The 26,117-nt window shown below is 47.6% G+C and overlaps 1 protein-coding gene and 2 long non-coding RNA genes across 4 annotated transcripts in view; 2 read left to right on the forward strand and 1 right to left on the reverse strand.

Annotated features, from left to right (window-relative positions):
- Positions 1-26,117, reverse strand: part of LOC102935053 (antigen WC1.1) — a 256,921-nt gene that overhangs the window by 197,025 nt on the left and 33,779 nt on the right. Inside the window, exons 5-12 of one of the 2 annotated variants that reach the window (XM_037912370.2) lie at positions 25,748-26,059; positions 19,796-20,113; positions 14,489-14,803; positions 13,193-13,507; positions 10,956-11,018; positions 10,555-10,869; positions 10,136-10,171; positions 8,371-8,508 (exon numbers count right to left, since the gene is read on the reverse strand). The exons of the other annotated variant lie outside the window; for it this stretch is intronic. Coding sequence (XP_037768298.1) covers positions 8,371-8,508; positions 10,136-10,171; positions 10,555-10,869; positions 10,956-11,018; positions 13,193-13,507; positions 14,489-14,803; positions 19,796-20,113; positions 25,748-26,059 — 1,812 coding nt within the window. The remainder of the gene's footprint in view (positions 1-8,370; positions 8,509-10,135; positions 10,172-10,554; positions 10,870-10,955; positions 11,019-13,192; positions 13,508-14,488; positions 14,804-19,795; positions 20,114-25,747; positions 26,060-26,117) is intronic. 2 annotated transcript variants of the gene reach the window in all.
- Positions 11,453-13,448, forward strand: LOC122461413. Its single transcript, XR_006283289.1, has 2 exons — positions 11,453-11,830; positions 13,030-13,448. It is a non-coding gene; the product is annotated as an uncharacterized LOC122461413 (long non-coding RNA).
- Positions 11,897-12,838, forward strand: LOC122461502. The gene is made up of 2 exons (XR_006283445.1): positions 11,897-12,067; positions 12,437-12,838. It is a non-coding gene; the product is annotated as an uncharacterized LOC122461502 (long non-coding RNA).

Genomic DNA, 26,117 nt, shown 5'->3' on the forward strand with positions numbered 1-26,117 from the left:
TACCTTCGAGACACCACTGACTTCCTGAGGAAACTACAATCCATCGGTGATCTTCCTGATAATACCATCCTGGCCACTATGGATGTAGAAGCCCTCTACACCAACATTCCACACAAAGATGGACTACAAGCCGTCAAGAACACTATCCCCGATAATGTCACGGCTAACCTGGTGGCTGAACTTTGTGACTTTGTCCTTACTCATAACTATTTTACATTTGGTGACAATGTATACCTTCAGATCAGCGGCACTGCTATGGGTACCTGCATGGCCCCACAGTATGCCAACATTTTTATGGCTGATTTAGAACAACGCTTCCTCAGCTCTTGTCCCCTAATGCCCCTACTCTACTTGTGCTATATTGATGACATCTTCATCATCTGGACCCATGGAAAAGAAGCCCTTGAGGAATTCCACCATGATTTCAACAATTTCCATCCCACCATCAACCTCAGCCTGATCCAGTCCACACAAGAGATCCACTTCCTGGACACTACAGTGCTAATAAACGATGGTCACATAAACACCACCCTGTACCGGAAACCTACTGACGGCTATTCCTACCTACATGCCTCCAGCTTTCACCCTGACCACACCACACGATCCATTGTCTACAGCCAAGCTCTGCGATACAACCGCATTTGCTCCAACCCCTCAGACAGAGACAAACACCTACAAGATCTCTATCAAGCATTCTTACAACTACAATACCCACCCATGGAAGTGAAGAAACAGATTGATAGAGCCAGAAGAGTTCCCAGAAGTCACCTACTACAGGACAGGCCTAACAAAGAAAATAACAGAACGCCACTAGCCATCACCTTCAGCCCCCAACTAAAACCCCTCCAATGCATTATTAAGGATCTACAACCTATCCTGAAGGATGACCCAAAACTCTCACAAATCTTGGGAGACAGGCCAGTCCTTGCCTACAGACAGCCCCCCAACCTGAAGCAAATACTCACCAGCAACCACATACCACACAACAGAACCACTAACCCAGGAACCTATCCTTGCAACAAAGCCCGTTGCCAACTGTGCCCACATATCTATTCAGGGGACACCATCATAGGGCCTAATCACATCAGCCACACTATCAGAGGCTCGTTCACCTGCACATCCACCAATGTGATATATGCCATCATGTGTCAGCAATGCCCCTCTGCCATGTACATTGGTCAAACTGGACAGTCTCTACGTAAAAGAATAAATGGATACAAATCAGATGTCAAGAATTATAACATTCATACACCAGTCGGAGAACACTTCAATCTCTCTGGTCACGCGATTAAAGACATGAAAGTTGCTATATTACAACAAAAAAACTTCAAATCCAGACTCCAGCGAGAAACTGTTGAATTGGAATTCATTTGCAAATTGGATACAATTAACTTAGGCTTGAATAGAGACTGGGAATGGCTAAGTCATTATGCAAGGTAACCTATTTCCCCTTGTTTTTTCCTACCCCCCCGCCCCGGACGTTCTTGTTAAACCCTGGATTTGTCCTGGAAATGGCCCACCTTGATTATCATACACATTGTAAGGAGAGTGGTCACTTTAGATAAGCTATTACCAGCAGGAGAGTGTGTTTGTGTGTGTGGGGTGGGGGGAGGTGGGGAGGGGTGGGGGGTGAGAAAACCTGGATTTGTGCTGGAAATGGTCCAACTTGATTATCATACACATTGTAAGGAGAGTGATCACTTTAGATAAGCTATTACCAGCAGGAGAGTGGAGTGGGAGGAGGTATTTTTTCATGCTTTGTGTGTATAAAAAGATCTTCTACACTTTCCACAGTATGCATCTGATGAAGTGAGCTGTAGCTCACGAAAGCTTATGCTCAAATAAATTGGTTAGTCTCTAAGGTGCCACAAGTACTCCTTTTCTTTAAACAGTAATAAGTCACCAGAACCAGATGGTATTCACCCAAGAGCTCTGAAGGAACTCAAATGTGAAATTGCAGAACTACTAACTGTAGTCTGTAACCTATCATTTAAATCAATTTCTGTACCAGAAGACTGGAGGATAGCTAATGTGATGCAAATTTTTTAAAAAGGCTCAAGAAGCAATCCCAGCAATTACAGGCCAGTAACCCAAACTACAGAACCAGGCAAATTCGTTTAAACTACAGTAAAAAACAGAATGAGCAGACACATAGATGAACATGATTTGTTGGGGAAGAGTCAACATGGTTGTTGTCAAGGGAAATCGTGCCTCACCAATCCTTTTGGATTCTCTGAGGGGGTCAACAAGCATGTGGACGAGGGGGATCCAGTGGATATAGTGTACTTAGATTTTCAGAAAGCCTTTGACAAGGTCCCTCACCAAAGGCTCTTAAGAAAAGTAATCTGTCATGGGATAAGGGGGAAGGTCCTCTCATGGATCAGTGACTGAGTAAAAGATAGGGAAAAAAGGGGAAGAAATAAAGGGTCAGTTTTCAGAACAGAGAGAGGTAAATAGTCGTGACTCCCAGGGGTCTGTACTGGGACCAGTGCTGATCAACATATTCATAAATGCTCTGGAAAAAGGGGTAAACAGGGAGGTGGCAAAATTTGCCGATGATACAAAACTAGTCAAGATAGTTAAGTCCAAAGCAGACTGCGAAAAATACACTGGGGTCTCACAAAACTGCGTGACTGGGCAACACAGTGGCAGAAGAAATTCAATGTTGATAAACACAAAGTAATGCACGTCGGAAAACATAATCCCAACTATAGATATAAAATGATGGGGTCTAAATTGGCTGTTACCACTCAAGAAAGATCTTGGAGTCATTGTGGATAGTTCTCTGAAAACACCCACTCAATGTGCAGTGGCAGTGAAAAAAGCTAACAGAATTTTGTTAATCATTTGGAAAGGGATAAATAATAAGACAGAAAATATCATGTTGCCTGGATCTAAATCCATGGTACACCTACATCTTGAGTACTGCGTGTAGATGTGGTCACCCCATCTCAAAAAAGATATACTGAAATTTGAAAAGGTTCAGAAAAGGGCAACAAAAATGGTTAGGGGTATGGAACAGCTGCCATATGAGGAGAGATTAATAAAACTGGGACTTTTCAGCTTGAAAAAGAGATGATTAAGGGGGGATATTAAACTATAAAATCGTGACTGGTGTGGAGAAAGTAAATAAGGAAGTGTTATTTCCTCCTTCTCATAACACAAGAACTTGGGGTCACCAAATGAAATTAATAGGCAGCAGGGTTAAAACAAACAAAAGGAAGTATTTCTTCACACAACACACAGTCAATGCCTGTGGAACTCTTTCCCAGAGGATGTTGTGAAGGACAAGAGTATAACACGGTTCAAAAAAGAACTAGATAAATTCATGGAGGATAGGTCCATCAATGGCTATTAGCCAGGACGGGCAGGGATGGTGTCGTTAGCCTCTGTTTGCCAGAAGCTGGGAATGGGTGACAGTGGATGGATCACTTGATGATTACCTGTTCTGTTCATTCCCTCTGAAGTGCCTGGCATTGGCCACTGTTGGAAGACAGGATACTGGGCTAGATGGACTTTTGGTCTGATCCACTATGGCTGTTTTTATGTTCTTATATAAGGGTAAATCTACATGGCAATCTGGAGGAGTGATTGCAGCACGCATAAACACATCTGAGCTGGCTTTGAGCTAGCTAGCCACATGGCTGTGTCAGCACACACAGCAGCACAGGCTGACCTTCCATGTACAACCTCGTCTAGGAGCCTGGGTGCACACTCCAGTGGCTAGCCCATGTCACAGCCACGCTGACGCAACTACACTGCTGTTGTTATGCCAGCGAGCTTTCACCGAGCTAGGTAAAAGCTGGCTTGGGTATTTCTACATGTGCTGCAGTCACACCTCTCACTGCAGTGTAGATATGCCCTAAATGCCTAGTCGAACTGTCTGATCTCTTTGGCCATTATCACCTAAGCTCTTTTGCAGCATTTCTCCTTCCTCGTACCCTCCCTCCTGCTGTATCTCTCTATTCCGGATCTTTCCCTCACATGGATTTTCTTGTACTTTTCTAAATGGAATCTCAACATGTTATTTTTCTAAGAATACTTGAAGTCTCTTTGTATTATTTTCTCCAGTGAGGCGGAGTGGCCTCCCTCCCCACTTTAGAGTGAGGGACCACTACACTCCCTCTGGTGGGCGGAGCCAAACCTGCCCTGCCCCTGTCACCGGAATTACCAGGGCAGGACAGGAAGTATAAAGGGAGGGCCTTGCATCTCATTGGAGTGGGAGCTAGGGAAGGAGACAGAAGTCTCCAGCCTGCTGCAGAATTCTGGAGTTGGACCTGCACCAGACAGCATCCTGTCCCCAAAGGAGACCGACCCTGGAGAGAAATTGCCGGCACTGCCATCGGCCAAGTACCCCAACGAGACCAAGGACCCGGGCACTATGGAACCCCTCACCCAGACGCTGGTAGGAAGTAGCCCAAGGAAACTGGACTTTGGTCCCATTACACTGTCAAAACCCGAGTCAACATGTTTTAGCTGGATCCCTGCTGACCCAGTGGTGGAACAGTCCGCCAGTGTTTGGGCCCTGGGCTGGGACGCAGTGGAGTAGGGTGCGCCAAGGTCCCCTCATCCAGTGCTGCCAATCCCATCCCTGGGGTGGCAGCCTCCCCACGTTAGGCCAAGAGGTCTGCTGTCGGCCAGAGCCAGGTCATCAAAACTGTCTGTTTGGTGCTCTGCCCTGCCTGAGGGCCTGAATCCCTAGACTGTTTGGAGCTCCCTGCTCTTCCCCACCCAAAGAGCCAGAGCCCCAGACTGTGTCTTTGCTGCCTGCCTTAGCCAAGAGGCTTAGGCAAAACCTGCTTCCCACTCTGCGCTGCCCAGAGGGCCAGAGCTTCCCTTATCAACCATGAACTGCTGGCTGTCCCAGCCAGGATGCTGTGGACTAAAGACTGTTTATACTCCACCCTGCCTAGAACGCCAGGGCTCTAGACTCTTGATTGGCGGCAGCTCTGACAGGAGGCTGCGAACTCTAGACTGCTTACAGATCGGCCCAGCAAGTGGGACCCGAGCCTGAGTGCTGCTGCCTGACACAGTGAGAGGATGCAGCCTCCCTCTCCACTTGAGAGCAAGGGACCACTGCATTTCCCCTTTGTATTATTTCTCTGTCGTCCCCACTAGTTGCAACTCCTCCCAATGTAGTGTCATCTGCAAGTGTCACTGCTGTGCTGTTCATTTCCATGGCCAGATCATAGCTGAAGATATTAGATATGACAGGACTTAAGATGGTCCCTGGATCCCCCACAAAGCTCTCCCTGACATGCACACCTTGTGCAGGTTACAGGGCTGCTACTAGCAGGCCAGACTTCTGTACCAGACATGCACTGGCTACAGAGCTTCCGTGCAAGAGAGGTACACACCAGATGTGTTCACCATAAGATACCTTAATACTCCGACAGGTATGGCTGAAGTTAGTTTAAACAAGGTATATTACACACAGTGTCACCTAGTGGCTGAATAGTATAATACAGGTTAGCCTGCCATTACGTCTCCCCCTTTGCGTTCTACATTCCTACCATTTACAACATTTACGTTATCATGGTATCTTTATAGTTGAGCACAGATCAGTCTATTAAGTGTCTCTTGTTAGTATATAGGTTTGTCTCTTAGCCTAGGATAAAATTTTGGGTTTGACTTTTGATACTTTTATATCCTCCTTACTAATATGTATGAACAAAGAATGAAAACACTGTGTGTTGCTTCCAGATGGGGTTTATAGCACAATGAAAAGAAATAAGGAAAAGAGTTAAATTGTTGCTGGGAATGGTGGGAGTTTAATATACAAGCGTATACTTGAAGACTGCCTCAACCCTTATCTCAAGGCAAGGTCAAGCAACCAGACGGGAGGAGCGGGCAGGAGGGTGGGCAAACATAAGAAACACTAAAAAGCCAGAGAAAAGGTGACCCTGGTTGAAATATAACCTTACTCCTTACCCCACCCGTAGGGTAAAAAAGAGGTGGTACCAAAGTCCCCATACTACGATCCTCCAAAACGGAACATGACCATAAATTGTAAGGGGTGGGACCAAGGGATATAATTAAACCTGCTAAGAAAAAGAAGGTGGGAAAAAGGACAGGGAAAACTCTGTGGCATACAGAGCTATGGATATGCTTGCCTGATTAACCCCACTAAATATTGCATTGCCTGCACTTGGACTATGGTCTTCTGCTTTCTGATTGCATGATAAGAACCAAGAGAGGGGCGAGGGAAAAAGCCCTAACATCGCTCAGTGGTACTAGTTTTCTAATTACCCAACCCAAACACGTAACAACTTGGTCATCTGTCTTTCCATCAGTAGCAATGACTGCCTGAGGCCTGTTTGGAATCTCTGAGTTTTCTTCCTCTTGTTCTGCATCTGCCATCTGTAGAGTTTGCTCTGTTGATTGTTCTTTCTGAGGTACACTGCATGCTCCAGCATTTTATCTTGAGTTTATTTGTACTGGGTCTCCTTTCAAATACCCATCTTTCTAGTTCTTCCACTTTTCTCATGAGGCCCATCATGGCTGCCACACTGAGGTGGAGAACGCTGTTGGTCTTTGATCACATGCACTCTGAATGAGAAGTTTTTCTCTTTGAAAGAGATTTCTGTGGTGAACTGTCCCATGCAATTCAGAATGCCTCCAGTGTTAGTCAGAGCTGTAGCAGGTAACTTCATCTCTGGGAGGGGCTGAAGGTGATTGTAAGGCCCTTCTGAGATGACTGTTACATCTGCTCCTAAGTCCATTTTAAAGTCCATAGTGTTTCTCTGAATGATCAGTTTCACTCTCCAGGCAGGCTCTGTATCTTCACACAGGATAGATCCAAGAAACAATAGCTCTTGATTGTCTGTCTGGAATATGAATCAATTCCCTGACTGCGTTCATGTGGCAAACAACTGCAAAAAGTCCATGTTTCATGCATTTAATATATCCTGAATGTTTGAGTGGAATTTGTTCCTCTTAGCCAGGGAGTTCTCCCTCTTTACCTCACCAGTTTTATGGTATTAACTTGTTTCATTCAGGCTGTGTTTGTTAACAGCTTCTAATCCATTTGAATAGCAGTGTGTAGGGTGAAGTCTATTTTGAATTGTAGCTCCTGTGAAGGATTTTTATCTGTTAACCCAATAACCAGCCTCTCTCTGATGTTTTCATGTTTGCTGTTCCTGAATCACAGTTTTCAGCCAAGGCATGCAGAGCTCTTATAAACTATTCAACATTTTCCCCTAGTCCTTAAATTCTCTGGTGAAAACATGCCCTTTCATAAACCACATTTCTCTGAGGGTACAGCAGAACCTCAGAATTACAAACACGTTGGAATAGAGGTTGTTCATAACTCTGAAACATTCATAACTCGGAACAAAATATTATGGTTGTTCTTTCAAAAGTTTACAACTGAACATTGACTTAATACAGCTTTGACACTTTACTATGCAGAAGAAAAATGCTGCTTTTAACCATCTTAGTTTAAATGAAACAAACACAGAAACAGTTTCTTTACCTTGTCAAATCTTTTTTTAACCTTTCCCTTTAATTTTTTTAGTCGTTTACATTTAAGACACTACTGTACTGTATTTCCTTTTTTTTTCTTTCTTTCTTTTTTTGGTCTCTGGTGCTGCCTGGTTGTGTACTTCCAGTTCCAAATGAGGTGTGTGGTTCACTGGTCAGTTCTGTAACTTTGAGGTTCCAGTGTATAAAGTACGCATCAAACAAAGCCAGAACCCTTTCACAGTCATCTTTGTGCCTGTCTTCAGGAAAATCAAAGGTTGAAAGAAATGCTCTGCTTGCTTCCAAATAGCACAAAGTAAACACCATACCTGTATAGCTTCAGTTTCCTTATGGAGTTTTGTAGCAATCTGAAATCTTGCAAAATGCTGCTTCTAGTCTGTCAGTTGTGAAGGTTTGTCAAAGCTGAAGTTCTCTGGTCAACGAAGAGGGGGATGTTGATGAAATCCTGCAACCTGTGTTGCTTTTTTTTCCTGTCTCCATCCTTCATTGCTCCTCCTTCTGTCTGCAACTTCTGTTGCTCTCTTCCTTCTGTTTTTCTTCTCCTCTGGCACTGCTTAACTTAGGGCACCATGTCACATACACCTTGGACATGGTAGGTGGCAAGGCTGCTATAAGCAGGTCAGGCTTCTGTATCAGATATGGACTGGCTACAGAGCTTCCTTTCCGGAGAGATATTCAACAGATGTATTCACAATAAGATCCCTTAATACTCTGCCAGGCATGGCTGAGGTTCGCGAATGTAAGTTGTTACATGCAACACCACTTCGTGGCTGAACAGTATAATACAATTTAACCTTCCACTACACTGCCAACGCCCCACCCCCCTTAGGCACAGCTCCACCTGCTATTTCAGAGGCATTTCACACAGTGACACCAAGCAGGACCCACCTCTGCGCTCTGCCCTGGCACTTCGCACCTGAGCCCCCAGAATGATTAAGACCAGGCAGAGCAGGGCTCCCAGGATAATACAGATGACCACGGGCACCGTGACTCTTCCACTGTCGGTCGGAGGGCGGCGCGGGGGAGCTGGATGGAAATGAACATGGAAGAGGGAGGGATTATCCTGTGAGAATCCAGGGGGCCCAGGGAGCTCCCCAGTCACTCATTGCAGGGCCCAGGACATCAGGGTAACGGGCTGGGACACAGTCTGTGTGCCATGGGGGCAGCTCACAGGCTGCAGTTTAAATCATGGGCCCTGCCCTGTCAGCTGGAGCCAGCAGACAGGAATCCTCTGGCTCAGCACGGCCTGCAACTCCCACCCAGGTGTCATTCGCCCCTAGATTTCACAGGCCATGTGTAAGGGGACTGTTGGCCCCTTCCTAAAACTCAGTGGGGGTGTTTCCGTTGGCTAGCTCCCAGGACCAGAAGGAAGGGGAAGGGTTGATAGGAAAGCAGGACCCTGAGACTGACAGTCCCCAGGAACAATGGGGAGAGGCCAATGCCCCAAGTCAGCCTGATTGACAGGGCGGGCAGGCTAATCAGGGAGTCAGGAGGACAAGGTGGGTCCTGTCCTGCCTGTGAGCTGGATTTGCCTGGGTCAGACAGAGTGGGGCTGAGCTATGGAGAGAGCAGGGGCGTGAGCTGAGCTGCGGAGCAGAGCCGCGCCAGATCCAGAGAGAACCAGAGAAGCAGCCCGGGGGAGCAGGTCAGTGCTGGGAGCAGAGTCACAGGAGACCTGTGCTGGGAGCAGAGCTGCAGCAACCAGATCTGGAGGGGCAGGAAAAGCAGCCCAGGGAGCTGGAGGCAGAGCAGCAGCAGCGCTGAGGCAGAGTGGAGCAGGAGCAGGAGCTGGGGCTGGGGCTGGGGCTGGAGCAGTCTGAAGCCAGGCGCGGTGAGGAGCTGAGGAGAGCGAGGGGGACCCTGGGCAGCGGGCCCAGAGCAGGGAGACGCCCCCAGCCAAGAGGCCTGGCAGGCCAGACTTGGAGGGGGATCGTAACCCCGACTGGGCGGGGGCGATGCTGGGAAGAAGGGTCCTGCCACCTTCAGCCTGAAGGCGTGTGACCACCCCCAGAGCAAGCGTCCGACCCGCAGTATCCCTGCAGCACAGCCAGGGTCTGGGCAGGAGGCCTGGGACGTGTGAGGAACAGACTGAACTTCCCTTACAGTCCAGAGACGCTGGTTGTGACGTCCCCGTGCCACAGAGCAGGGTGACGTGTTTTCCTTTAACCTTTCCCACTTTTCCCTTATTTTGTTTTAAATCGATTGCTGTTTAATACACTGTATTTCCTTTGAACTGCACATAACGATCAGTGGGTCAGGGAAGCATCCAGTGCAGAGAGAGCACCTGGGAGTGGGGACACCTTAGCCCCTGCCCTAAGTGACCACGGCAAGGTTGGGGGTCGACCCCCCAGGAATCCTGGGCCCAGCCTTGTCGGGGTTACGAGGACTCTGCCAGACAGAAGTGTGGAAGGGGAGCCCTTGAGGTCAGGCAGGCCTCTGGGTAAAGGAAGGGGGAACGAGGACTCAGATCCCTTCGCTAGCCCATTTCACTGGGGTAGTGTATAAGTCAGGAAAGTTCCCCACAATAGCGGGACCATTCCCCTGCTTACTCATGGCAAGGAGCTCCTGTCCTTAGGCTACAGCTTGCAGCTCATCCTCTGTGACCCAGCACCAGGTAAATTTTAACTCTTGATGGGAGCGGGGGATGTTTTACCTGTTCTACTCAGTGATGCTGTCGTCTCTGTCACACCTGCAAAGCGAAAGGGAGGAGAGTTGGAGTCTGGAGCGAGGGGGAGCTGATGTGTTTGTCACTGGGTAGCGTCCCCCTCAGATCTCCAGACATCACTTCTACAAACTCCCTCAGAGCAGCACAGGGTCTGTATGTTAGTGATTTAGGGCCCACGTCCCCCTATGCTGACTAGTAACAAACCAGCACACTGGGGTCTGTGATGGATGCAGGGGTTATGTGGGCTGATGTCTGAGCCAATATGGTCCCACAAAGCTTCCACCCCACAGCATCCATGATGCTTCTGCACACAGGAGATCGGAGGGCCTGGCCTGTGACCAGGTAATTGGACCCATCCTCCTTCCAGAAAATTAGAGCATGTAGCAGAAACATCTCCTGTCACTCACCTGAGCAATTCACTGCAACATCTTCCTTGTGACCACAGTTGCTCTCACCCCAGGGCTTGGCAGGACAGTCCCAGAGAGATGACTCTGTCCCTCTGCAATTCAACGTTTCTACCCAGATGGGACCAGTCCCCTCACCGAATGCAGCCTCGCCTGGGACTGGTACAGCAGATCCACAGCCCAGTTGTTTACACACAACGTTAGCATCCGCCATATCCCAGGATTCATCACAGACTGTTCCCCAGAAGCCACGGTACCAAACCTCCACTCTCCCTGAGCATCTGTCCTCTCCTCCCATGACACGTAACTTCTCCTGATCTGGAAATGCAGAAACATCATATGTTACTGGGACAGCTGGGAAACTCCTTCGGGACCGAGAGTGAGACAGTGAGAAGCAGAAATACCTGTGCAGCTTGTCGAGTTCGGGCATTCGGCAAACAGGGTCTGAGGTGGTTTCTCTTTTTCTCCTATGCAGAGAAAATGATTAAGTGAACGGACCAAGAAGAGTGTATGATGTAGGAGAGAGTAGGGCTTATCTGTATATTAAACCCGTAAATTTCAGCAATTTTATAAACTTAAATCTAAAATCTATTTTGTTTCATAGCTAATGGATTCGTTCCTCAGTGGATTCTCTGGATGTTGAAATCTTTATTCAGCTCGCTGCTGGTGTGTGCGCGTTTGAGGGTATCTGAGTCTGTTCCATCCACCCTGTGTACAGCTGCTCTTGACCCTGTTTGAAGGTAAACAGATCTGTCAGCTGAAACACACCCACATTGTTGTGAGGATCCAGAGACAGGAAATAGTGGTATTATAATTGAGGACTGTACCTATTGGGTAATGGGAAGTGGGCGCCCGCTCCAGCCCTGAAGGGGTTGGAAAAGCCCTGCAGAGGGCTGGGGCTGGGGAAGGAAGTAAAACCCCAGCTGACTGGGGGAAGTGGCAGCAGCTGGGGGCCACGCCCGAATCAGGGCCCAGCTGGCTCTATAAAGGCTGTGAGCCAGAAGCCAAGAGAGACCACTCTCTAGGTTCCTCTAGCTCTGAGATGGAGGGACCTGGCTGCAAAGACCTGAATAGAGGACCTAGTTTAGAGCAGGATTGGGGAAAGGCCAAGGGAGCTGGGGAGCTCCAGCCAAGGAAAGCCCCAGGCAGCGGGCCTGGTAAGGTCTGTTAGGTACAGGGGTTGCAGGGGCAGCCACAGGTAGGCAGCAGGTCCAAACCCAACCTTGCTGGTGATGAGTGGCTCATACTGCAGTCTGCCTCAGGGTGCAGGGGCTAGCTGGTGAGTAGCAGGAGCCTACGACTGAGATGAGGTAGGGATAGTGGGTGGGGGGGGTTCCCGTGGGAGGGGGAGACCCAGAACTGTGGGGTACTGCCAGGGGGCAGCACTCAGTGAAAGGGGCAGCAGGGTCCTGGAAGGGACATGGGAGCCAGCAGCAAGGCGAGACACTGGCCTGAAGAGGGCGCTCCGGCGGCTGGAAAGCTAAATCCCAAGGACAACCAGCAGCAGGCACCGCTGGTGAGTCTGCGCCCTGGTTACAAGGACTAAATGAGACTTTAGATCTGAAACAAACTCTCACCTACACGCACAGACCCACGTTTTAGGAATTCTGATCCTGACCCAGATTTCACAGCCTGGGTGTCAGGAAGCAGGGGCTGCAGCAGAGCTAGTCTCCAGGCAACTTAACGAGCGCAGCTGGACTGTATTAGGCTGCCTGACTGGTCATACTGCCTGAGTGGTCAGCAGTCCAGCTCTTGAGTCCAGCAGCCACACCAGCATTCAGCAACTGCTCAGAGCATTTCCCACAGCTAAGATACCTCATTTTCCTGTCTTGTTCACAGTCTTGCTGTTGCCTTGACCCCAGACTTACCCCTTGCCTTGCTCCAGGTAACCTGGTCCTGACCCTGAGCTCCGATTTCTGCCTTCGGCTCTGGCCTCTGGCTCTGACCCTTGGCTCCAATTTCTGGCTACCAGCTCCTGCTCTAACCACTGGATATGACTCCTGCTCCAACCACTCAGCATGACCACTCACGTCCTGCTCACTGACATTGGGCCCATCTCTGATTGTTCATCCCAAAAGTACAGCCACAGAGATTCCCAAATGATGCTCGCTAATGGGAGGCATTTGCAGTGGTGCTGGAACAATTTTTACAGTTGGGGTGCTGAAAGTCTGGTCCCCAAACTTTTTACCTTGCCCCTTCTTACCCTGTCTGTGCTCCCTCTCCCCCGAGTTGAGGCCAGGACTGGGCTGTGGATCGGGGTAAGGTGACTCAGGCTGGGACCACACCTTGTGGCGCTAGTAGTGGGACCCCGTATCTGGGACCAGCGGTGGAGCACGGGGCCAGCAGCCGGGACCCCTGCAAACTGATTAACCCCTTGCACCCCAAGTTCCCGTGCCTACGGGCATTTGTAGGCTCTCACTAGGTGATTGCACCATGTAACACACAGCTTGTATGAATAACTCCCATTTTGTTTTCCAGGTGCTGTATTGAGAATTGACAATGAAAATATGTCTGTCACTACTGTGAATGTAAAACTGTCTCTACTGAAAAGTAAATACATTTAAAATTTCTATCACACCCTTTCAATGAGTAAATGATGGAGTGGGTGTGTGCATGTCTGTGCACAGAGTTTCAGAATTACCACTGCAAGAAATATGGGTCTCTTCTGCTCGGTTATCACAGGACTGCTGTTTCCATATGCCTGACGGGCACTGCCAAAGGGACCTGTGCTGCTCACTGCATGCAACATGGTCCAGCCATGTGGGACCAGAACCTGCTCCATATGCCAAGTCTCTTGCAACCTGCCCTCTATCCCCACAGTTCAGCTGTTTGCAGACAATTGCTGGGGTGACTCCAGACATCTGATTGGAGCAAACACTGCCCCACGTCCCATTGTAGAAAACCTCCAGCCGCCCAGCACAATCACGGTCGCTCACCAGCCTCAAATCCGTGAATTCTAGAAGGAAGTGCACAAAAAGGGAATTTAAATCATCTGATTCTGAAATGAACTGGTGTGAAGCGTGAAATCCCAGCGATTGCTCATCCCAAAAGTATAGCCACATCATTCTGGGGGAGCAAGTGTCAGAGAGAATCACTCTAAGAATGAGAGACTCTCCTGGACACCATGGGCCTATTAGAAATACAATGGTCACCTCTGAAAAGTCACCAGTTCCCAGCAGTTACACACACAGACACCTGCAATACAGCAGTGACTGCCCTGCCAACACTAGAGAAATGCTGCGATATCTCCAATACTCCTGGGTGGGAACCGATGGGAAATGGTGACTTTCTAATCATGACCCCAGTTGGTAGGTAGAAGAGTAGAGTGACCATATTTTCTCAAATGGAAAATGGAACACCCCACGGGGGGCCCAACCCCGAAACCTCCCTTCCTCTCCCCCCCGACACGTGGGGCCAGCCTGAACGCACCCTACCTCCCACCTACACAGGGACAGCCTGAGGTTCCCCTATCCCCTCAGCACGTGGGCCAGCCTGAGCCCCCCTGCCACCCACCCGTGCAGGGTCAGCGCGAGGCCCCATTCTTCCATCCCGCGCGCACAGCGGCCCAAGACCCTGCTGTCCTCCCACGCTGGGCTAGCGTTGCCACTGCCCCTCCTCCCCCCACATGTTCCTCCGCACTCCACTAGGGGGCGCATCCCACTTTTTTGCAAAACTGTGCATGTGTCCAATTTGCTCTTCCCAAATCGTGATCCGTTGGCAAGAGGAAATGAGAGTAATGCCCAGTTTTGCCAAAACAGTCGGGATGGCCAGGGCAGGCTTAAAAAAGAGAGTGTCCTGGCCAAAACGCTCTGTATGGGCACCCTATAGAAAAGATAGTGAGGGAGAGGCTTTATCCTTCTCAACTCTCTCCTCAAATGTCTGCCCCCTCCATTAAATCCCTGGTAACCAGGCTCACGTGAGCATTCCCGGACCAGACCTGAGCAGAGAACTCCTGCGTCCTCTTTGTGTCTGCAGTTGTGCTGGCCCCAGCCCCTGGAAATACAGTCCCAAAGATCGGATTCATTTCCAGAGCAGTTCACATCATCCAGCCAGATCTGCCCGGATCCTTCCCCGTAATGAGCAGAGACAGTTGCATTGATGGCGCGTCCACATCCCAGTTGTTTGCAAACCACATTGGAGTCTGACAGATCCCAGGAATCATCACAGACCGTCCCCCAGCTGCCATTGTAATAAATCTCCACTCTCCCAGCACAGCGACCTGCCCCATTCACCAGTCTGATCCGCCTGCTTCCTGCAGGGATAGATCCCAGCTGTTAATATGCAATATGATGATTATTAAATAGCTTCCATGCAAATCAATGATGATGCTACAATGGCTGAGATATTGAAATGCTTTTTAAAATCTGTCTCTAACAAGAAACACAGAAAAGGAGAAAAGCTGAGTAAAGAAATGAGGAATACTTTTTACAGAGCACTATTGATAAACAGCATGTGAGTGTAAGGGCCTAATTCTGAATTCCTTATATATTGGAGTAATCCTTAAGGGACTCGTCATATGGGTCAGAGCTATTTGTGAGAGTAAGGGTTAGCGGAAACAGCCCCTACTCAAAATCTTGAATATTTTCAAACAACTCTTAAATGATTAGCATCAAGATGTTCAAGGAATTATTAGGCAATTAATTTACCCAAAACCAAATATTCTTTTCAATTGTTACAGAATGGGGAGGGGGTGACACTGGCTGACCAGGTCATGCTAGAGTGTATTTAGATCAGTTCACTTGTGTAGATTAAAGTAATGGTTAGATGTATACGTGTGTATTCAGATGTTTAAACTTTATGAAAACTAGTGGAACGTTATGGGTATTGTTTTTGCGTGTCTATTCCTGTCATAATGTAATGCCAGACATTTACATGATAAATACACGTGTAGCTAAATAACACATCAAATAAATTTTGTGAAATGCGGAGGATTTAAGGACTTTAACAGAAAATGCTAATTTCAAAGGAAATAGCCATTATGAATAAGGTCTGAGGTCAAAAATCTAAGTGCATTTCTCACTCCCTGTCATCAAAGGAAAAGCCCACCTGGGTAGATTGTCAGCTTGTTTTCTGTGAGCTTGTTTTCTTATGTTCTTATGTGAGAAGAAGATATAAATATGGATTCAAAGAAAGATCCTGTATCTGTGGACTGTCTGGATTCTAACAGAGAAGAATAACTGAATGAGAAGACAGAGATCCCCAGAGTTATTCTGGGTAGCCCTGTGTGATGGGGTGAGCTCCCCACACTAGGCCTGTAAGAGCTGGGTTGGGCCAGGTGGGCCCAATCAGCTAATTATGCTGCAAATGGTGGAGGTTTAGGCCGGAATCAGCTGGTTAGAGAGAGTCTCACCTGTTCAGGAAGAGGTGGGACCTATAAAGCCAGGAAGGTGGCTCCACTTGGGGCTGTTGGGAAAGACTGCAGTAAGGCAGACAGCAGTCATGCCCTGGGAAGAGGGAGGAGTGTTTGGGGGCTGCAGGGAGATAATCTGTAGTTATTCTCTGGGAGGAGGATTCTTGGGGCTGGCACACCCAGAGTGAGGAGGGGAACCAGAGTATAGGAAGCAGTCATACAATCATAGAAGATTAGGGTTGGAGGCCATCTAGTCCAACACCCTGCTCAAAGCAGGACCAACCCCAACTAAATCAGTCCAGGGAAGGAGCAGTATGGGCAGAGGGAGGAAGCCCAGAACTGCTGAGCTGTCCCTGGACTGGATCCCAGAAAAGAGGGCAGGCCTGGGTTCCCCTACTAGCCACTGAGGGAGTGACACCAGGGCAGTGAATGGGAAGACAGCCTAGGACTGTTGATGGACTGAATCCCGTCAGGGGGAACACTGAGTGACCTAGCTGGAGGGCTAAGTCACAAAGAGGATGCTGCGGGTCCTGGAGCAAGAGGCGCTGCAGACCAGAGTGAGAGTGATGGTGTGCAAACTGTGGATAGGGCGTTGGCCTCGAGAGCTAATCCCCAGAGTGACCAGGAGGAGATGCCAGACTGGCAATGAGTGGAGTACCTCATGACACCCTGTAAAAGACTTTGGGGAAACTGACAGTTTATTACATCACTGCCACCATTTGGAGTTACAAACTGATTTCCCTGTTGTTATATTTTACCTGCTATAGCCTCTCAATAACCCTCATTCTTTCTTCTTAGCTAATAAACCTTTAGTTATTTACTATAGAACTGGCTGCCAGCGTTCTCTCTGGAGGAAGTTCTGGGTGACTGACTGGTCCCTTGGGACTGGGAGAAACCTGGTGTGGTGTGATGTTAGGATTAAGTGACATTTTATCACAACTTTCAGTTTGTCTGGGTGGCAGGTTAGGCGGTCTGTGACTCCACAGTGAGACTTGTATAGTGATCCAGGAGTTCACGTTTGTGACTCGCTTGGTCCTTGTTCTGTCATCTGCTACCACTGAGAACAGTCTAGATCCATCCTCTTTGGAACCCCCTTTCAGGTAGTTGAAAGCAGCTATCAAATCCCCCCTCATTCTTCTCTTCCGTAGACTAAACATCCCCAGTTCCCTCAGCCTCTCCTCATAACTCATGTGTTCCAGTCCCCTAATCATTTTTGTTGCCCTCCGCTGGACTCTTTCCAATTTTTCCACATCCCTCTTGTAGTGTGGGGCCCAAAACTGGACACAGTACTCCAGATGAGGCCTCACCAGTGTTGAATAGAGGGGAACGATCACGTCCCTCGATCTGCTGGCAATGCCCCTACTTATACATCCCAAAATGCCATTGGCCTTCTTGGCAACAAGGGCACACTGTTGACTCATATCCAGCTTCTTGTCCACTGTCACCCCTAGGTCCTTTTCTGCAGAATTGCTGCCGAGCCATTTGGTCCCTAGTCTGTAGCGATGCATTGGATTCTTCCGTCCTAAGTTCAGGGTGAAATCTAATGATAGAACATGCCACCAGTTTGGGGTATCTGCCCTTGTTTTTTGAGTCTGCCCTGAGTTAGTCACTTACAGTGGTGAGCCACTCCAGACAGCATGACAGCAGGTACCAGAACATTAGAGAAAAGTAGACTTGGTACCACTTTATTTTACCAATAAAGGGAAAGACAGGCAAATTGGATCTGTGTGTGTACAATCAAGTTCCAGACACTTAGGGCCTAATTCTACCCTGCTGAAATCAACTGTGAAGCTCCCACTGACACAATGGGAACAGAAATGGGCCTTTAATGTGCTGTAGTTACCCTGCAGTTGGAATGGGCATGAAAAATATCAGTGCAGTAACATACAGTGCATGATATTGGGACATAGTTAAAATATTTGTTACTTGTTTACTTTTACTGTTGGACCTGAATGTAAATATATACCAGCAAAAAGAACAATAGAATTATCTTGTACAATAGTCATGTACAACCAAGAACAATGAAAAAAATCCCATCACAGATTTTTTTTTCGTTTTTGTTTTTTTTTAACCTTTAAATGAAGGAAAATTGCACAGTTATAGGATTAGGACTTAACAAGGTCACATTATAAAAGCAACTTTGATGTATTTCCTAAGTGACAGAGGGTTAGATCCACAAAGGTACGTAGCTACCTAACTGCCTCTTTATAAATACATAATATATAAATCATTATGTATTTATTGAAGCAGGGACTTGACTCTCCCATATCCCAGGTGAGTGCCCTGGCCACCAGTTGGAATCAATCTCTAGCTTTTTTTCGGATTCAGTGACTGATTATTTGTACAAAGTGGAACATTTCCAGCAGGAGAGACCCACCCCAGCACAGTCTAGAGTGACTAGGGCACTCACCTGTGTTCACGTCCCTGCTCCAAATCAGGCACAGCAGTGATTGAATGTGGATTTCCCACCTCCCAGTTGAGTGCTTTAACCACTAGGTCCTGTGTAAAATGGGGAGATGAGAGAGCTGACCTGGCTTACGTGCCTAGCTCCAGGAGTGGGTTCATGACTGAGGTCCCCGAGCAGAGATAGGTGCCTACCTCTACCTGTGTGTCAGGGGGCTGAGGCTTCGATCAATGGCAGGTTGGCAACGAAATAACTTTGTGTATCTAGGCCCTACTCCCTTCCTTGGCATTTCACTGCTGGCAAATGAAGGTTTCACAGCTTTCTGGCTTCTGGTGCCTAACTCTCCCCATGCATTGTACGGGGAGCTGGGCGCGTGACTCATGGCTGAGGATCCCATTCGATGGCAAGGCACCTAGGAGTCAGGCCTTGCAACACCCAAGGCCCTTGGGGGATCTAGCCCAGAGCTACTATCCATGGCAGCCTTGGTCAAAACAGGTTGCATATGACTTCCTTTTCTTACTATTGTTTTCTGATTCAAGACAGCATGTTTTTTTAAGACTTTAACATAAAGAAGCCACTAGATACACTAGAGCTGCTTGGAAATTCATCCTTTTCCCCACAAAATATGAATGACCGTGAATATTTTTCATGTTCCACAAATAAATTTGGGATTTTCAAAGATCTGTCAAGTGATTAAAAAAAATTAACCGTGATTAATTGTGCTGTTAATAATAGAATACCATTTATTTAAATATTTTGGATGTTTTCTACAGTTTCAAATATACTGATTTCAATTACTAAACACAATAGAAAGTGTACAGTGCTCACTTTATATTTTTTTATTCCAAATATTTGAAGTGTAAAAAATGAAAGAAATAGTATTTTTCAATTCAGCTAATACAAGTACTGTAGTGCAATCTCTTTACCATGGAAGCTGAACTTACAAATGTAGATTTATGTACAAAAAATAACTGCATTCAGAAATAAAACAATACATTTCAATTGGTATTCTGTTGTTTAACAGTGCAATTAAAACTGCGATTAATCATGATTTTTTTTAATCTCTATTAATTTTTTTAGTTAAATGCGTGAGTTAACTGTGGTTAACTGACAGCCCAAGTTTTTCAACAAAAATCTGAACATTTTCAATGAAAACAAACTATTTGAGAAAATTTGTAATCTTATTGTGAAGATTTTTCACAGGAAAAAAGTTTTGATGAATTTTTTTTGAACAGCTCTAATCCATAAAAATATGAGAGAGAGACACAGAGAGAGGTTGCTATAGTGCACTAACCCTATACCATGGCTATGCTTTGTTCTGTATATAATATATTTTTACTATAAATCGGTCCCAGTTTCAACATCAGATCCACATCATTTCAAGGACTGCTGTGATCACAGCACAAGGTGGGGTGGAGGCAGGCCCTGGGGTGGGTCATGTTCCCATTGAACAAGGACAGGATATTTATAAGATTTTCACACTAAGTCACCTGAGCAAACGACACCAACGTCCTCAGCAATTGCTGCCTGGGTTGTCTCAGGCAGGGAGATGTCACAGAGAGTCAGACGAGTCTCATTTCCTCCACATCGGACATTTTTCAGCCCCACGGGGCCCCTTCCTCGCTCAGACTTAGGGGGGTTATAAGCTTTCTCAGCGACTCCGCACTGGAGCTGCCTGCACACCACACTGGCATCGTCCATGTCCCACTGGTCATCCAGGACTCTGCCCCACACACCACGGAGGGAAATCTCAACTCTCCCATCGCACCGGCTCTCTCCATTCAATAGTCTGAGCGCCTCAGAACGACCTGGGCTCACAGAGACAAAAAATACGCTCAATAACACTCCCTGCTGGTATTGCATTAGAAATAATACACAGGTGTGATGTGAAACACAGGTTTCTGTGCCGAGTGGAAGGTAACTCTCACCGCTGTGCAGTGATACAGGGAACAGCCTCTTTCAAGGGTTTCATTTGTCTGTCTACTCAGAAATGCAGGAGGTGATGGAAGGAAAGAATTCCCCAGCTCTGAGATCAGATCTTGCCCGATGTGGAGCGCTCTCACCTCCCTAAGGAGTCAATGTGAGTGGAGAGTGCTCAGGAACACCTGGCAGATCAGGCCCCTGGTTTCCAAAATGGTCTGTGCAAAAGTGCTCAGTGCTCACCCCGCACATTGATAGCGTCAGCGCTGTGAGGTAGCTGTGATTCACAACAGGAGTCTAGGGATTGGCCTGCAATGAGCTCACCAAGCGCCCCACTTCCCTGCTGCAATTCCCAGATCCAGACTGCCAGGACACATGGCTCCTTTAAAGAAAACCCTGCCCTGTTTGTCCCCGTTCAATGTACATTGGTGGCCTGCGATCACGGCGTCAGCTCCAAACCCAAAAGGAGCTAACGCAATAAAGGCTTTTCTACACTCAGCAAGGATTTTCCAGGCCAGGTCTGCAACTGTGGACGCTTGAGTTCCCTTTCTCACGAAGTCTAGCTATTGGCTTGGCTGGAGATGATGCTGGAGAAGAGAGTGACCTCTGGGCAATGGGGAAGAAGATCCCATTTTTTTCTAAACATATATATTTTTCATTTTAAAACTTTGTTCACTGTGACCACATTAAGATGTTGAAGTTCCTTGTGGGAGAAGCGAAGACCCTTTCTGGTGATTAGGTCATTGGAGATTTATACAGTGTATGCGGCACCTTACATTTCAAAGGAGCCAAAGTGCTCCCAAAATGTGATCTGTAAACCTGTCAAATCTTCCTAAATATATAAACAGTTATAAGAATATACATACAGAGGACAGTAGTGACTCCATATTTAAAGATGAGATTAGTATTACACTTAAGACAGGTATTTAACTACTCTGTTTTTTATTAAAGTCGTGTATGGTCTGATTCTCACATTAAGACTCCTATACTCTGAGCAGGTGTAAATGAGCCCTTAGGGTTAGTAAGAATTGGGCCCAGTGTCATCTCCCCTTACTTCCCGCACAGAATCTCTGTGTCACTGTGACCCACATTCCTTGTACTGCAGCATTTGACTTTATTTCTCTGACAGGAAGAGAAAGATGCCATGGGGAGGGGACATAGATTTTATCTGGATACTCTGGGCCTCTGTTACGTTATGGGCAACCCCACACCCTAGTCACCCTCTGAGGGCAGAGCTAGAGTGCAGGGTCGGGGGGGGGAAGGTTATAAATACAGGAGTTGAAGGGCTTCTATACACTCGAAAGGCTACAAGGGCACAGCTGCAGTGCTGCAGCTGCACCTCTGTAGCCCTTTAGTGTAGACACTACCTATGCCGACCGGAGGGGTTCTCCCATTCCTATAGTTCATCCACCTCCCTGAGAGGTGGTAGCGAGCTTGACAGAAGAATTCTTCTGTTTACCTAGTGCTGTCTACACTGCGGGGGGTGGGGGGGTAGGTTGGCTTCATGTCTCACTCAGGGGTGAGGATTTTTCTTATCCCTGAGTGATTTAGCTGGGTCAACCCAGGTTTTTAATGTATACCGTGGCGAAGACAGCCCTCTGGACTCAGTGGCTAAGAGATGTATCTGCTGTGAGGGCTGATCCCAACCCCTGTACCACCGTGGATACAGGGCAGTGCTATGCCAGCTTTATTTTCTAAGGAAGCCCTCCATTGGGATAATGTTTGGTGCACCATGGTGTGGTCTAAGGACGTAGAGGGAGAGCTGGGGCAGTATTTGTTGCTGTGGAGACCACAGAGACTATGGAATTTACATTTAGCTATCAGCTGACTGCTCTAAACTGGGATTCTGTCTCAGTTAAAGAGAGAGAATGGGGCAGCACTTGGTGAGGTGAGGATTTGGGAATTCTTGCCTGATTTAGCTGGGTTTATGGGGAGAAGACAGTGCTCTATGGAGTGAGAGCCTTACAGAGATCCAGAGACAGATATTGTAGAGGCTGCTTCCAATCCTGGTACCACATTGAATACAGGCTACAGATTTCTGTTTCACCAGCAACTGAGAGACCCAGTCAACTCTTAACCCAAGCCTAGGGCTGGAGCGCTGCTAGCTGCTAAGATCCCCAGACTGTTTCGTTGCTCACCAAGTTCTGAAGTGTTTGAAACGGCTGAGGTGCTGCCATTGCTCAAGCTCTGAAGACCCACTACATGTTACAACCACACTGCAATGCCTGAGAAATCATCTCTAAGAGAAGATCAGTGGGGAATGTGTTTGGATGTTTGTGCTGAAGTATAGAACACGTTAAGTTGTAAGAGAAACAAATGGAGGAAGGTCTGTGTAAGGAGAACCCATAGATTTACTTTCTTATAGCTTTTGTTGAAGTGGCAAAGAGTCCTGTGGCACCTTATAGACAAACAGATGTTTTGGAGCATAAGCTTTCATGGGTGAATACCCACTTTGTCGGATGCATGTAGTGGAAATTTCCAGAGGGAGGCATAAATATGCAAGCAAGAATCAGGCTAGGGATAACGAGGTTAGTTCAATCAGGGAGGATGAGGCCCTCTTCTAGCAGCTGAGGTGTGAACACCAAGGGAGGAGAAACTGCTTTTGTCGTTGGCTAGCCATTCACAGTCTTTGTTTAATCCCGAGCTGATGGTGTCAAATTTGCAAATGAACTGAAGCTTAGCAGTTTCTCTTTGAAGTCTGGGCCTGAAGTTTTTTTGCTGCAGGATGGCTACCTTTAAATCTGCTATTGTGTGTCCAGCGAGGTTGAAGTGTTCTCCTACAGGTTTTTGTATATTGCCATTCCTAATATCTGATTTGTGTCCATTTATCCTTTTACTTAGGGACTGTCCAGTCTGGCCAATGTACATAGCAGAGGGGCATTGCTGGCACATGATGGCGTATATTATCATAGAATCATAGAACATCAGGGTTGGAAGGGACCTCAGGAGGTCATCTAGTCCAACCCCTCAAAGCAGGACCAATCCCCAACTAAATCATCCCAGCCAGGGCTTTGTCAAGCCTGACCTTAAAAACTTCTAAGGAAGGAGATTCCACCACCTCCCTAGGTAACCCATTCCAGTGCTTCACCACCCTCCCAGTGAAAAAGTTTTTCCTAATATCCAACCTAAACCTCCCCCACTGCAACTTGATGACATTGGTGGATGTGCAGGTGAATGAACCGGTGTTGGTGTGGCTGATCTGGTTCGGTCCTGTGATGGTGTCGCTGGTGTAGATATGTGGGCAGAGTTGGCATTGAGGTTTGTTGCACGGATTGGTTCCTGAGTTAGAGTTACTATGGTGCAGTGTGTAGTTGCTGGTCAGAATATGCTTCAGGTTGGCAGGTTGTCTGTGGGTGAGGCCTGGCCTGCCTCCCAAGGCCTGTGAAAGTGAGGGATTGTTGTCCAGGATTGGTTGTAGATCACTGATGATGCGTTGGAGAGATTTTAGCTGAGGACTGTATGTGATGGCCAGTGGAATTCTGTTGGTTTCTTTCTTGGGCTTGTCTTGCAGCAGGAGGCTTCTGGGTACACGTCTGGCTCTGTTGATCTGTTTCCTTATTTCCTCGTGTGGGTATTGTAGTTTTGAGAATGCTTGGTGAAGATCTTGTAGGTGTTGGTCTCTGTCTGAGGGGTTGGAGCAAATGCGGTTGTACCTCAGCACTTGTCTGTAGACAATGGATCATGTGGTGTGTTCGGGATGGAAGCTGGAGGCATGAAGGTAGGCATAACGGTCAGTGGGTTTTCGGTATAGCGTGGTGTTAATGTGACCGTCACTTATTTGCACCGTGGTGTCTAGGAAGTGGACCTCCCGTGTAGATTGGTCCAGGCTGAGTTTGATGGTGGGGTGGAAGCTGTTGAAATCGTGGTGAAATTCTTCCAGAGTTTCCTTCCCATGGGTCCAGAGGATGAAGACATCATCAATGTAATGTAGGTAGAGAAGGGGCGTGAGTGGATGAGAGCTGAGGAAGCGTTGTTCCAGGTCAGCCATAAAAATGTTGGCATATTGTGGGGCCATGCGGGTGCCCATAGCGGTGTCACTGGTCTGGAGGTATATATTGTCACCAAATTTGAAATAATTGTGCATGAGGGTAAAGTTACAGAGCTCAGCAACCAGTTGTTCTGTGGCATCATCAGGGATACTGTTCCTGACAGCTTGTGTTCCATCTATGTGTGGGATGTTTGTGTAGAGAGCCTCTACATCCATGGTGGCTAGGATGGTGTTTTCTGGAAGATCACCAATGCATTGTAGTTTTCTCAGGAAATCAGTGGTGTCACGGAGATACCTGGGAGTGCTTATTCATAGTTATTACAATGTTTTCTGTGTGCATTAAATGTTTGGTTTACTAAGGCCATGTCTACACTATGGGCGCTACAGTGACACAGAACTTCACTGCAGCTATGTCGCTGTAGTGTGGATGCTCCCTTCAGGGACAGAAGGGGTTTTACTATTGCTGTGGGTAATCCATCTTTCCAAGTGGTGGTAGCTAGATCAATGGAAGAATTCTTCTATTGTTGTCTACAGTGGGGGTGAGGCTGGCACAGTTATGTCACTTAGGGATGTGACTCCTATTGATCTCATTGATGAAGGCTGCTAAGTGCCTAAATCCTTACTGAAAATGAAACGTAGGCTCTTAAACCAGTTAGGCATTGCCATGCTGAATGGAGCAACAGGGAAACAGCTGTAAAAATCTGGGCCTAGCCACTATGGATAGCCATCAGACGACTTGCCATCGATCAGCTATGGCAGTTCTCTGGTGTGGCATGGGGAAGCTGATGAAGATCTTTGGAGAAGCCTGCAGGAAAAAAGGATCCCTGCAGTATTTGTGTTGCATTGTAGAGGAGGATCTTCATCAAAGCGCCAGCTGCTCTCACTAAGAGCAGGATCTTTGTGAAAGTTCCCAGATGGCTCAGAAGCCAAGCTCTGGAGCCATTTGAACGCTTTCCTGAAAACTGGGATCTTTGGCAAAGAAATGACTATTTCTGTGAAGTGCTGTGGGGAATTAATGATCGACAAACATACACACCCACTGAGCAAGCTCTGTTGGTGAGGGCTGCAGCCCACCAGCACACAACCCAGGATGGGCAACGGGGGAAGCATTTTGGCCAGGAACACCAGGGAAAACACCTACTTTTCCAGAGAGTGAAATGGGATTGTAATGGCCCCACAGCATGGATGAGATCTCTGCGTATAGGTTGCTTCTGCAACACCAACCTCAACCTGATGAAGGGCTGAGTCAGCCCTGCTGGGACTGAGGAAATCTGTGAATCACAAACCCCAGGTTTATAGCACAGAGTCATTCTCTCCGGTTCACTCTAGCATAGTGCTAGGATCTACCTCGCCACCCCTCACTGCACCCGGAAGTGTCTCTGATCTGGGGAACCTAAACAAAGAGAGCAACACTCCAATACCCCTACTTACCTTGAGTACTGTAATCAATGGGACTACTCATGATGATCCTAATCTGGGCCTAGTAACATTGCACTATGACTAACTACACACTACATGTCTATATTAAACTTACCTGAGCAAATAACAGTGGCCGTGTCTCTGGGGCAGCAGGCTGGGTTGCCCAGGGCCATGCGAGAACAATCCCACAGACAGGGTTCAGTCCCTTCACAATGAAAAGTGTCGCTCCATACGGTTCCCCTCCCTTCCCCAAATTGGGCTCCTCCCTGGATCAACTCGGCGTATCCACAGTTCAGCTGATGGCAGAGGACGTTGGCATCTTGCAAATCCCAGTGGGAGGCACAGAGGCTTCCCCATGTGTCTCCATGTCGGATCTCCACTCTCCCGGAGCACTCGGTGCCGTTCACCAACCTGCCGCCCAGGCACCCTGAGCACAAGGGAAAGTGAGTGTCGAGGTGGCTCAGTGATCAGTGTTAATGGCCATG

Source organism: Chelonia mydas, chromosome 1 (genome assembly GCF_015237465.2).
Source record: "Chelonia mydas isolate rCheMyd1 chromosome 1, rCheMyd1.pri.v2, whole genome shotgun sequence".
Taxonomy (NCBI): Eukaryota; Metazoa; Chordata; order Testudines; family Cheloniidae; genus Chelonia; species Chelonia mydas.